Source organism: Ranitomeya variabilis, chromosome 4 (assembly GCF_051348905.1).
Source record: "Ranitomeya variabilis isolate aRanVar5 chromosome 4, aRanVar5.hap1, whole genome shotgun sequence".
In the NCBI taxonomy this organism is placed as follows: Eukaryota; Metazoa; Chordata; class Amphibia; order Anura; family Dendrobatidae; genus Ranitomeya; species Ranitomeya variabilis.
Window position 1 is genome coordinate 738,582,529 of NC_135235.1, and position 12,954 is coordinate 738,595,482.

Genomic DNA, 12,954 nt, shown 5'->3' on the forward strand with positions numbered 1-12,954 from the left:
GGTGCCAACCTCTGTGGCAAGGAAGGGTACATAAAGATGAATAACTAATGGGGAAATGATTGAGGCTCCATACCCCTTTCCACCTAACTTTTAACACGTGATTTAATGTATATGCCATAGGAATTATATACAGTTTTTCATTTCTATAATGCCAATTTGTAAAGTTTTTCTGATCAGGATCATATCAAGTAGTTCCTTTTTAATAAGGTATAAATAAAGTATCTAAATATGAATAATTGAGATTTTTCTTCGTGAGAGACATGTACGTACTCACACATTTCTGCTCCATATTGTACGCATAGATATACAAAGTTCTCCTAAATACGCACACTTACATACACACAGCTCTGCTACATATGAACATTTGCATACACATAGAATGTATATATGCAGCGCCCCAGAGTCCTGGTCGTTGCAGTACTGGCGCTCCGCCGCTAAGGGGAGTGCTGGTACGTCCGATGGCATCTAAGGAGTTCACCTGACCAGGTATCACAGACACCAATACACTTCATAGTCAAGCCTCCATGGGGAGCTAAGGGCACTATGCAATAGGCCACTCCTCACAATCTGGTAAAACTGGGGGTTGGACCGAAAGTTAGAGAGAAGCTGACTGGGGATTGAACAGGCAACATCCCGTTGTGGGGAGAGACTCAGAAGGGTCCCTGTCAGGGGTGGGATCCTGGCAGAGACCTAGCGAACTAGAAGAGAACGTTATGGGACCGCGCCTGCACTTCATTGCGGCGGTACCCAAAGAAAGGACAAGAAGCGAGGTTTATTGTGAAGAGTGAGAAACGAAATCAAAGCAACAAGGAGATAAAGCCAGTAGGAGTCGTGCTGTAAGACCGAGGCAACATCCTACTGAGGCGCGTAGCCGGTGGCCGGAACGCCGAGGAAGTATTGGGCTCCAAGCATTACTTCAAACAGCGGCAGGACAGTCAGTTATAGGCAGGCTGTCTCACCTAAGCAGACATAGGGGGCAACAGTGGGAGAGGGGTGACTCTGGGGTCCCGGAAGAACTCCAGGCCTACCCATCATACGGGTGCGTCCTAGCCATATCATCTGGGGGACAGAGAAGAACATCAGAATCAGTTGTGAGGGAACATCAGAAACAGACACAACAGTTGTGAGGACTATCCCATGGTGCTCAGTAGGGAAGGACTACAACAGACAGCGCTAGTTGGTAGGCACCGATTTCCACCTGCAAAGGGAACTCTGGATGTGCCATTGGACTGGCCGGTCTCAGCCAGCTCGGTTAGCAGTGCTCTGGATTGAGGATCCTGAAGCCTTCAGTAAAGAGGTAAAGAGACTGCAACCCTGTGTCCTCGTTATTCATCGTCACCTGCACCACGCACCACCACCTACATCTTTTATTGGACGCCCCTTAGCAGGGTCACGGACCGGGGTCTAGCCACCGTGACATCGCCAGAACCGCAGAAGAAGAGACCCGGTACTGCGTACTCTGTGGCTCTGTGTCTGGGGGCGCTCCAAACTTGGCGTCACGAACAGGATCTACTTAAGCCTGACAAATCAGGTCATGTGTGCCTTGGAACTGTGATTGAATTGTGCTTGAACAGTGATTTATTGCAAGGACTGTGTATCGCCATTTGCCGCCAAAAACCGCCGCCATTGCAGCGCTAGGGAGAGCGCAGGAGAAGAAGAAGGGCGCTGAAGTGGGCGATAACAAGATGAAGAGCGCGAAAGACAATGGCCGCCCAGTCTAAGTATTGTGGCATCCTGAGGACGTGTCCGTCAGCAGCTGAGGTACACCTTCTCATTCTCTATGGGGGGTGGAGACCATGGAGACGGGGCCGCCCACAAAAGAGAGCACGGGAAGAAGACCCCGAGGAGGAGGCAAAGATGGCGACGTCGGAAGCACCGCATGGGGATGACCTGACCCAGCATGAGGCTGCACTACCCGTCACAGCCCCAGATTCGCCATCGTTGCAGGGACTGGCCCTCACGGAGTTACCGCCGGGCGGACCTAGCCGGCCGCTGTCTGAGGAGTGTGTGACAGCAGCTGAGGCCCGACAGATAGCATGCCGCCGGGAAGCCGACGCTCAGGTGACCGCTCGGCTGGGCCAGCCTATGGAGGTCCGCCTATCTCCAGTGTCCCCTGCTTCCTCCGTCCCGGCCGCGGCAGAGTGTGAGCTGCAGGCACAGGTCTTGAGAATCCTGCCGGAGGCAGAACACCTGCGGTGCCTGATGACAGCGTGGAGGAATAGACCTCAACCTGCGGCCCAGATCGACCTGACGGATGCTGAGAAGGTCCCACCGTCACACTGGGGAGTGGTGGTTTTCTTTAACTCCCGGGAAGGAAGGGGAGTTATTCAGGAGATTGGAGAGCCACTGCAAGTCCGCGTTGACTGGAGGGAAGTGGAGTCCTGCGGTGGAAGGTATGACAAGGACCGCGACTTGGAACCCAGAGACGCAGTGACCTATACCCGATGGAGGAGGGAGGTCGGCTGGATGGCTCGGGGCGTTCAGCGGAGCATCACCCTCCAGGCTGCGGCTGGGACCTTGGAGGACAAACTCCCTGCGGAAAAGGTAACGGAACCCCAGGATATCTCGACCCACCGTGTACCTGTGGGGCGTGCTCACTCTCGGTTGAGGAGGGTGGCCAAGGGAGGGGTGCTGTCGCTGCCTGGACGGGGATCAGGTCTCCCTATACCACCACGGGCCGTTTGCCAAGTGAAGCCCGGAAGGAGACCACCTCCTAATCAGTCAGAATGAAGCCTTAAAGTTCTGCAAACTGTACATAGTTAACGGTTTGTCCTTTTGTGTTTTCTGCTGCTATAACCCGACCAGGGTTATCTCTTAAAGGGATCCCTTAGTTGACCCGGGATCCCTATTGCTTTTTGTTTTGCTTTTGTTTTTCTATTTTTGCACAAGTTACCAAGAACTGCTGAATCATGGACAATGCATGATTACAAACTTATTGTAAATAGTTTGCCCTTACTAAAGGTGCCCCTACTGGTTTTACAAGAAAAAAGACTCTTTGCGAAGAAACTGTTCCTGGAAACAGTACAGGAGTTCCTGCTGCAAACGAACTCGCAACTTGAGAAGTTGCACTACCTCAAAGAAACTGGAGTCCCTCTTAAAGGGAATGTTCACATGTTGTACTTAAGAATAATGTTGCCTTTAAGATAGTAGTGATGTTTACAAAAAGAGTATGTAGTTATTTAAATGGTTAATAATGTGCTAGAGAATGAGGACAGGAAGTGAACCCGTGGAGGTTGGGTGGTGAGTCCTCCTAGGAGCCATACAGAGATGGCTCAGTGATCTGAGTGAAGGTTTATAAGTTCTATACTGTGTATAGCAGAAGAAAGGCAGTAGGCCCAGACGAGGAACTAGGCGGTCCTGCACCAGAGCGAGAGGCAGTAGGCCTGGGCAAATAGACAGGCGGTCCTGTGAAAGTAAAGTTGGAAAAATTAGGAAAAAGTTGATTAGTATTGTATTTTATAAGTAGGTCTTTAGTGGGTTCAGCTTATACGCCCTTAAAGAAAAGTTGGTTTATTGGTAGTAGGCCTTTAGTGGATTCAGCTTATACGTCCTTAGAGGCAAAGTTAAATTATTGTTCAGCATTTGCACTTAGTAGAATACCCGGCTGGGTAATAGGAGATATTTATAGTATGTTATCTCAAAATATTTAACCATGTTTTGTTTGTAACGTTTAAAGAGTCCTCACCTCCCATAAAGGGAAGCACTGTTAATATTACTTACTACTTGTTATTGCATTTTAAAATTTGTATGTCTTTTTGCTGACATGTATTGTTGTTTTCTTCCCAGTCCGGGAGTACTGGATTTAACCGGGGGGGGAGTGCAGCGCTCCAGAGTCCTGGTCGTTGCAGTATTGGCGCTCCGCCGCTAAGGGGAGTGCTGGTATGTCCGATGGCACCTAAGGAGTTCACCTGACCAGGCATCACAGACACCAATACACTTCATAGTCAGGCCTCCAGGGGGAGCTAAGGGCACTATGCATTAGGCCACTCCTCACAATCTGGTAAAACTGGGGGTTGGACCGAAAGTTAGAGAGAAGCTGACTGGGGATTGAACAGGCAACATACCGTGGCAGGGGGTGTTGCGGGGAGAGACTCAGAAGGGTCCCTGTCAAAGGTGGGATCCTGGCAGAGACCTAGCGGACTAGAAGAGAACGTTACGGGACCGCGCCTGCACTTCATTGCAGCGGTACCCAAAGAAAGGACAAGAAGCGAGGTTTATTGTGAAGAGTGAGAAACGAGATCAAAGCAACAAGGAGATAAAGCCAGTAGGAGTCGTGCTGTAAGACCGAGGCAACATCCTACTGAGGCGTGTAGCCGGTGGCCGGAACGCCGAGGAAGTATTGGGCTCCAAGCATTACTTCAAACAGCGGCAGGACAGTCAGTTATAGGCGGGCTGTCTCACCTAAATCACCTAAGCAGACATACGGGGCAACAGTGGGAGAGGGGCGACTCTAGGGTCCCGGAAGAACTCCAGGCCTACCCGTCATACGGATGCGTCCTAGCCATATCATCTGGGGACGGAGAAGAACATCAGAATCAGTTGTGAGGGAACATCAGAAAAAGACACAACAGTTGTGAGGACTATCCCGTGGTGCTCAGCCGAGAAGGACTACAACACACAGCGCTAGTTGGTAGGCACCGATTTCCACCTGCAAAGGGAATTCGGGATGTGCCATCAGCCAGCTCGATTAGCAGTGCTTGAGGATTGAGGATCCTGAAGCCTTCAGTAAAGAGGTAAAGAGACTGCAACCCTGTGTCCTCGTTATTCATCGTCACCTGCACCACGCACCACCACCTACATCTTTTATTGGACGCCCCTTAGCAGGGTCACGGACCGGGGTCTAGCCACCGTGACATCGCCAGAACCGCAGAAGAAGAGACCCGGTACTGCGTACTCTGTGGTCCTGTGTCTGGGGGCGCTCCATATACATTACTCCATTTTGCTGTTCCTTCCAGGTCATGTGATTGATTACATGATCTGAAAGGTCCTTGAGCAAGTCAGGTGGAAGGTTCTACAGTTGCTCACTCAGGATATGCAGCCTCTGTGCAGTTCCTGGTACCTTCCTCTCCTGCCAGTACCAATCAGTTAGTTGTGGGGTTGGAAGACAGAGAGCAGTTCTCTCAGTGACCAGGAAGGACACATTTGTCACAGGAAGTTTCCTCCAGTCATTAGGACACACTCACTAATTTTTCAAACTTTTTTTCTTGTTAAAAGTGTGTCTTATAGTCCAAAAAATACAGTAAGTTTTAGTGCAATTTCCCTTTCTCATTTATACAGTCTGGTATATGTTTTTGTACAATTTGTCAATAATATCTAGTTTCTCTCCTGAGTAATTTTTGAATGTCACTACTAGGACAATCCCTTCTAATGCCTCATGTTTGGTCCTGTTCAAATAAAAACACACAAACGTCCATGCAGGAGTCTTCCACCGGTGTCAGTACTTGCGGTCCCGGGGCTCATGTGAGGTTGTTACATCATGTGAGCCCTGCGCCCAATCAGCGATAGTGTCACTGTCACCACCTTTGGACTAATCGAACAATAAGAGGAAGTCAGATAACAGCCGCCAACCTGGCTTCCTGTTGATATTAAATATATACTAAGGTGGTGCTGATTGAGTGCAGGGCTCGTGTTATGTAACAACCTCACATGAGCCCCTGTAGCAAGAGTGATGACACCACTGGAATGGCCTGGCGTGGAATGTAAGTATCAGTGTTTTTATTTTAATGAGGCCAAACACGAGGAATGACAAGGGGTTTACCTAGTAATGGACAACCCTGTAATTAAAAGGGCTTCTCCCCTATGTGGCTTCTCTGATGTTTATTAAGAGTTGATTTCTGCTTATAACCTTTCCCACATTCTGAACATGAAAAAGGCTTCTCCCCTGTGTGAGTGCTATGGTGCCTAAGAAGAGTTGATTTAACCAAAAAACATTTCCCACATTCTGAACATGAAAAGGGCTTATCCCTTGCGTGAGTTCTCTGATGAATAAGAAGAGATGATTTCAGGTTATAACCTTTCCCACATTCCGAACATGAATAAGGCTTCTCCCCTGTGTGGGTTCTCTGATGAATAAGAAGAGTTGATTTCCGCTTATAACCTTTCCCACATTCAGAACATGAAAAAGGCTTCTCCTCTTTGTGACTTCTCTGATGTTTACGAAGAGTTGATTTGTCTGCAAAACATTTCCCACATTCTGAACAGGAAAAAGGCTTCTCCCCTGTGTGGGTTCTCTGATGAATAAGAAGAGCTGATTTCAGGCTAAAACATTTCCCACATTCTGAACATGAAAAAGGCTTCTCCTCTTTGTGACTTCTCTGATGTTTACCAAGAGTTGATTTGTCTGCAAAACATTTCCCACATTCTGAACAGGAAAAAGGCTTTTCCCCTGTGTGGGTTCTCTGATGAATAAGAAGATTTGATTTCTGGTTAAAACCTTTCCCACATTCTGAACATGAAAAAAGCTTCTCCCCTGTATGGATTCTCTGATGATAATTAAGAGTAAATTTCCGGTTAAAACATTTCCCACATTCTGAACATGAAAAAGGCTTCTCCCCTGTGTGAGTGCTATGGTGCCTAAGAAGACTTGATTTAACCAAATAACATTTCCCACATTCTGAACATGAAAAAGGCTTCTCCTTTTTGTGACTTCTCTGATGTTTACCAAGAGTTGATTTGTCTGCAAAACATTTCCCACATTCTGAACAGGAAAATGGCTTCTCCCCAGTGTGGCTTCTCTGATGAATAAGAAGTCCTGATTTCTGGTTAAAACATTTCCAACATTCTGAACATGAAAAAGCCTTCTCCCCTGTGTGGGTTCTGTGATGACTAAGAAGAGTTGATTTAATCGCAAAACATTTCCCACATTCTGAACAGGAATAAAGCTTTTTCCCTGTGTGAGATTTCTGGTGGCCATCAAGACGCTCTTTCCGGCTAAAACATTTCCCACATTCTGAACAGGAAAAAGGCTTCTCCCCTGTGTGGGCTCTCTGATGAATAAGAAGCTTTGATTTCTGGCTAAAACATTTCCCACATTCTGAACATGAAAAAGGCTTCTCCCCTGTGTGAGTGCTATGGTGCCTAAGAAGAGTTGATTTAACCAAAAAACATTTCCCACATTCTGAACAGGAAAAAGGCTTCTCCCCTGTGTGGGTTCTCTGATGTTTACCAAGAGTTGATTTGTCTGCAAAACATTTCCCACATTCTGAACAGGAAAATGGCTTCTCCCCTGTGTGACTGCTCTTGTGACTATCAAGATCTGATTTCCGGTTAAAACAGTTTCCACATTTGGAACAAGAAAATCTGTTCTCCGCTGTGTGACTTTTTTGAGGTTTAGGGAAAGACTTTTCGAGGGTAAAATGGTTTCCATATTCTGAAGGTGAAAATAGCTTCTTTGATTTAGGAGTGGTTAGTTTTTTAATGCTTATTGTGTGATTTTTATTTTCCTTAGTAGTCGATAATGAATCAGAAGACAGGACCTGTTTCAAAGGATCAGATGGTAGATCTTTGCTGTGAAGGGATGATGGTATATCTGGAGTAATTGTATTCACTTCAATCGTATCCTGTGGGATCTCAAGCTCGTCTGATTTAAAAACTGAAGATGTCAGCTGTCCCTCTGATCTCCTGGTACAATCATCTGCTAAGACAAAAAAAAAATCATTTTTAAATAAAATATCCTTAATTTTTTTTTTTTAACATTTTTACTTAAGCTGTCTGTAAAAATTGCAAGGTTTTTAAAAATATTGAATTATTCACCAAGACAATGACAGTTCACAGTGTAATAGAAAACCTCATAGCATGAACTAGTAGAGCATGGTGTTCAACTGTTTGTTCATTCTGCTTCCCAAATATGCAATAAAAAAACACCAATGTTATGTAGGCAAAAATAATACTGATAAAATGTCTACTCATCTTACAGAAAACAAGTCTCCATTCAAGACCATCATCTGCCAGTGGAGAAACAGAGGTTTCCACATTATTATTGGCTCAAAGGTTCTTGAAATGGAACATAGATCCCATAAACCAATGCAGCAATATCCGCTCTCCCAAAGTCAAATCTCCCTCTCGCTTCTGAGTCTTGCAGTGTACCCAAACTACATTTAGCATCCATCTATTTGACATTATTTTAGTGAGAACCCACTTAACCCCTTTCTGACCTCAGACGGGATAGTACGTCCGAGGTCAGATCCCCTGCTTTGATGCGGGCTCCGGCGGTGAGTCTGCATCAAAGCCGGGACATTTCAGCTGTTTTGTACAGCTGACATGTGCCTGCAATAGCGACGGGTGGAATCGCGACCCACCCGCCGCTATTAAGTAGTTAAATGCCTCTGTAACTACCGCTTCCGGCCATCCGGCCGGAAATGCGCTAAACGCTGCCCCCCGTCACGTGATCAGGGGTCAACGATGCATCGGCCTGACATCCAGAGGTCTCCTTGAGACCTCTATGGTTGTTGATGCCGGATCACCCTGTGATCGGCGCTCATAGCAATCCTGTAATTCTGCTGCATAGCAGTGATCTGCGCATCACCTCTATGCAGCAGAGGCGATCGAGTTGTGCCAGCTTCTAGCCTCCCATGGCAAAAGTAAAAAAAATGTTTACGAAAATATGAAAAAAAATAAAAAAAAATATAAAAGTTTAAATCACCCCCCTTCCCCCCCCCATTTAAAATGAAACAATAAAAAAAAAAATCAAACCTACACATATTTGGTATCACCGCGTTCAGAATCGCCCGATCTATCAATAAAAAAAAAATAAATTCGAAAAGCCAGAATTACTTTTTTTTGTTTGCCGCAACCTTGCAGTAAAATGCAATAATGGGCGACCAAAGGAACGTATCTGCACCAACATGGTATCAATAAAAATGTCAGCTCGGCACGCAAAAAATAAGCCCTCACCCGACTCCAGATCACGAAAAATGGAGACGCTACGGGTATCGGAAAATGGCACATTTATTTTTTTTTTAGCAAAGTTTGGAATTTTTTTTCACCACTTAGAAAAAAAAAAATCTAGACATGTTTGGTTATCTATAAACTCGTAATGATCTGGAGAATCAAAATGGCAGGTCAGTTTTAGCATTTATTAAACCTAGCAAAAAAGCCAAACAAAAAACAAGTGTGGGATTGCACTTGTTTTGCAATTTCACCGCACTTGGAATTTTTTCCCCCGTTTTCTAGTACACTATATGGTAAAACCAATGATGTCGTTCAAAAGTACAACTCGTCCCGCAAAAAATAAGCCCTCACATGGCCATATTGATGGAAAAAAATAAAAAAGTTATGGCTCTGGGAAGGAGGGGAGCGAAAAACGAAAATACCCAGGGTCATGAAGGGGTTAATTTATGGTGAGTGTGTCTCCTGGGGCACAATCTGGGCACTATGTGTTGGGGAATAAAATGGCAAATGTGTAATTTTCACTCTCCAACATCCCCTAAGTGCTAATTTCCGTAAAGTGCCTGTGGAGTCAAGATAGTCAATACGTCTATAGATTAATTCACTGAGGGTTATAATTTCCAAAATCGAGTCACTTTATGGGGATTTCTACTGCACTGTTTTATTACTTTTTTTTATCATATTAGGGCTTTTGCAAATAGAATGTCCTCATTAATCTCATCTGGGATTTGCTGTTGCAACGTCTGCTTCTGTCACCAAATACCGCCTTATTCATTCTGCAGGCAGCACTGATGATAGAGAAGACATCAGAATCAGAAGCTTTGGGTGGCGCAGGCCCTGTCCAGCCACTAAGATTAGTTTACTGGGACCAGTATGTCATGATATGTACTTTTGCCCTGTCCTGTATTGGAATAATATGCCATTTGATGTATGTAACTGTTCTCTGGTTTCTATTAGCTGTAATATATGTATTTTCTTGTGCTGGGAGTTCACCTGTAACAATGTCTCCTTCCCCCAATACTTGCAGCCCTAGGCTATAATGTAATTAAGCTTTGTCAACTAGTGAAGGAATAGCCATTGTTCCTCACAGCAGGTGGCTAGTCAAATGTACATACTAGCTAGACTAAGCGGAGCCCACTAGTCTAGAATCTTCTGATGGACCCAACCATTGAATAGAAGGTGTGACCCCTACCCCCCTTCATGGGCGGATCCCAGGAGCTCAGACAATCCATTCTTATTTTGAGATCAGATGTGAGTTGAACTTTGAAGGAGAATGAGTGGGGATTCTTAGCTGAGGCAAGACCCCACGTCCATCTGTGACTGCGGAAGCGAACGGGGCGAGACTTGAGCTGAGGACATATCTCGTCGTTTGTGGGATTGTTTTGGGATCCCTTGGACTCGTGTGGACTATTGTTTTGTTAGCTGGCACAAGGATTATTGGGAGGTGCCCCCCCGAACCTGTTCCGTTGGTTTAATTGTGGACTCTGTAGATCTACCTGCATGTGTTTTTCCAGCGTTCTTGATAATAAATCTGTTGAATCATCCCTTGGCCTGTTGTCCCTTCTTGCTCTGCCATACACCCCGTCACAAACTGGTGGCAAGCAGTGGGATCAGAGCAGAAGGAATGGAGGACAACGGCCCAACATCGGGAACCAGCACTGCAGAGTACAAGAACTGGACTGTGGTGAACTTACAAACAAAGGCCCGTGAACTGGGAGTCAGATACAAGGGGCTCTCCAAGGAGCAGCTAATTGAGGCTTTGGAAGGAGTTCGCCTGCAAGATGACGCTGAGGAAGGATCCTCACAGCAAATGGAGGAAAGACTGCAGCCAGAGGTAAATACCCAAAAAAGTCAGTGGGTTGTGTGGTACGAGGAGGAGATGGCAGTGCTGGGAGAAGAGGCCACCATAGACGATAAGAGAGAGGCCATTCACAGAGCTCAGGAGAGGGAGGCCATTCACAGAGCCGAGGAGAGGGAGAGGGAGGCCATTCACAGAGCCGAGGAGAGGGAGAGGGAGACCACTCACAGAACCGAGGAGAGGGAGAGGGAGGCCATTCACAGAGCCGAGGACAGAGCTCAGGAGATGGCATTGCTGGAGAGGCGGATCGCTTTGGAAGCAGCTAGAAGCTCCAGACAGACTGTAACACCAGCACCCACCATGAGGGAACTCCCCAGAGTGTCCCGCAAAGACTTCAAGCCGGTTAATGAGGCTGCAGGCGACATTGAGGGCTTCTTCCAGGACTTTGAGCATCAGTGTCGATTAATGGAAGTCCCGGAAAGGGAGCGAGTCAGACATCTTGTGGGGCTCTTAGAGGGTGGAGCTGCTGAAGCCTATAGAGCTATGGACCCTTGGGGGAACTGTGAGTATGCGGAGATTAAACAAACTATTCTCGAACATTATGCTGTGATGCCAAACACTTACAGGACTCAGTTCCGTACTTTAGCCTGTGATGGGGAAGTGTCTTTTAAGATATATGCTCATAGACTCAAACAAATATGTCATCGCTGGCTGGAGGCAGAGGAGGCCTTAACCTGGAACACCTTTCTCCAGGTTATCCTAAAAGAACAATTCTTTGCCCAGTGCCCCGGTGAGATCAGGGAATGGGTGCGTGAGAGGAGACCAGCGACAGTGGAAGAAGCTGCATCTCTTGCTGATGAGGCTCTCACCATCAAGCCTCATTGGAGGGTTCTGTTAGAGGATCGAGAGAGGCCTACCAGCTCTACAACACCGGTGGCCCCCAGTTCTTCTGTCCCCATTGTTGCCCATTCCTCTAAGCCACCATCTCATGCTGATACCCGTGTAAATGTGCCTCCAGTTGCTTCTACTGCGTTTTCTGGAATACGACGAGGAGAGGAAGTAGCAGAGCGCAGGTGTTATGGTTGTGGGCATCCGGGGCATCTGCAGGCCTCATGCCCAGCCAGCTCATGGAGGAGTCGTCCTCAAACCCCTCCAGCACCTTCAGGTGGGAGCCGGCCTCCCGGTTCCCTTACCCCTCGCCCAAGAGGACGCCTTGGATGAAGTGAGACCCAGCACAGATGCTATCGATGTGGGCAGCCGGGGCATCTGCAAGCCTCCTGCCCAGCTGTTCAAATGAGGATTGATCCTGTACCCAGTCGTATTATTAATTATGTACAGCCAAGTGCCATGAAGGAAGACGTGTCACCACTACGTGAGGACTGGCCTAGTGCCTCACCCACCCATGTTGCACCACAAGGAGTTTATGGTGTGCGACCTGCAGCTATGACGACTTCTGCTCATCGAGGTAAGCACTTGCAGGAGGTCGTGCTGGATGGACAGAGACTTATCGGATTTTGTGACTCGGGGGCTTTCCTCACACTGGCTGATCCCCGAGTGGTTCGGCCTGAGGCAATCCATAGAGGACCTGGGATTGTCATTGAACTGGCTGGTGGACAATGGAGGACTATTCCCACAGCCACTGTGGATCTGAACTTTGGTTTTGGGGTCAGGCGATGTGTGGTTGGGGTGATGGGTGGTCTGCCTGCAGATGTTCTCCGGGGCAATGATGTGGGAGAGCTACGATGCCAATTCGTGGCTGCATGAAGCCACATGTAAGTTACGCTCTGCCTGTGTGTACTTAACCAGCGACCTGTAGAGATCCCTAGTACGTACACAAATTTGGAGGGGAAGGGATTGTCATGATATGTACTTTTGCCCTGTCCTGTATTTGAATAATATGCCATTTGATGTATGTAACTGTTCTCTGGTTTCTATTAGCTGTAATATATGTATTTTCTTGTGCTGGGAGTTCACCTGTAACAATGTCTCCTTCCCCCAATACTTGCAGCCCTAGGCTATAATTTAATTAAGCTGTCAACTAGTGAAGGAATAGCCATTGTTCCTCACAGCAGGTGGCTAGTCAAATGTACATACTAGCTAGACTAAGCGGAGCCCACTAGTCTAGAATCTTCTGATGGACCCAACCATTGAATAGAAGGTGTGACCCCTACCCCCCCTTCATGGGCGGATCCCAGGAGCTCAGACAATCTATTCTTATTTTGAGATCAGATGTGAGTTGAACTTTGAAGGAGAAGGAGTGGGGATTCTTA

General features: G+C 46.9%; 1 protein-coding gene across 1 annotated transcript in view; it reads right to left on the minus strand.

The window, feature by feature from the left end:
* Positions 1-532: 532 nt before the first annotated feature.
* LOC143767995 (uncharacterized) overlaps positions 533-12,954 on the minus strand; it is an 85,956-nt gene continuing 73,534 nt past the window's right edge. Inside the window, exon 11 of the mRNA XM_077256600.1 lies at positions 533-7,633. Within this exon, the coding sequence (XP_077112715.1) occupies positions 5,781-7,633 (1,853 nt within the window). The 3' untranslated portion in view covers positions 533-5,780. The remainder of the gene's footprint in view (positions 7,634-12,954) is intronic.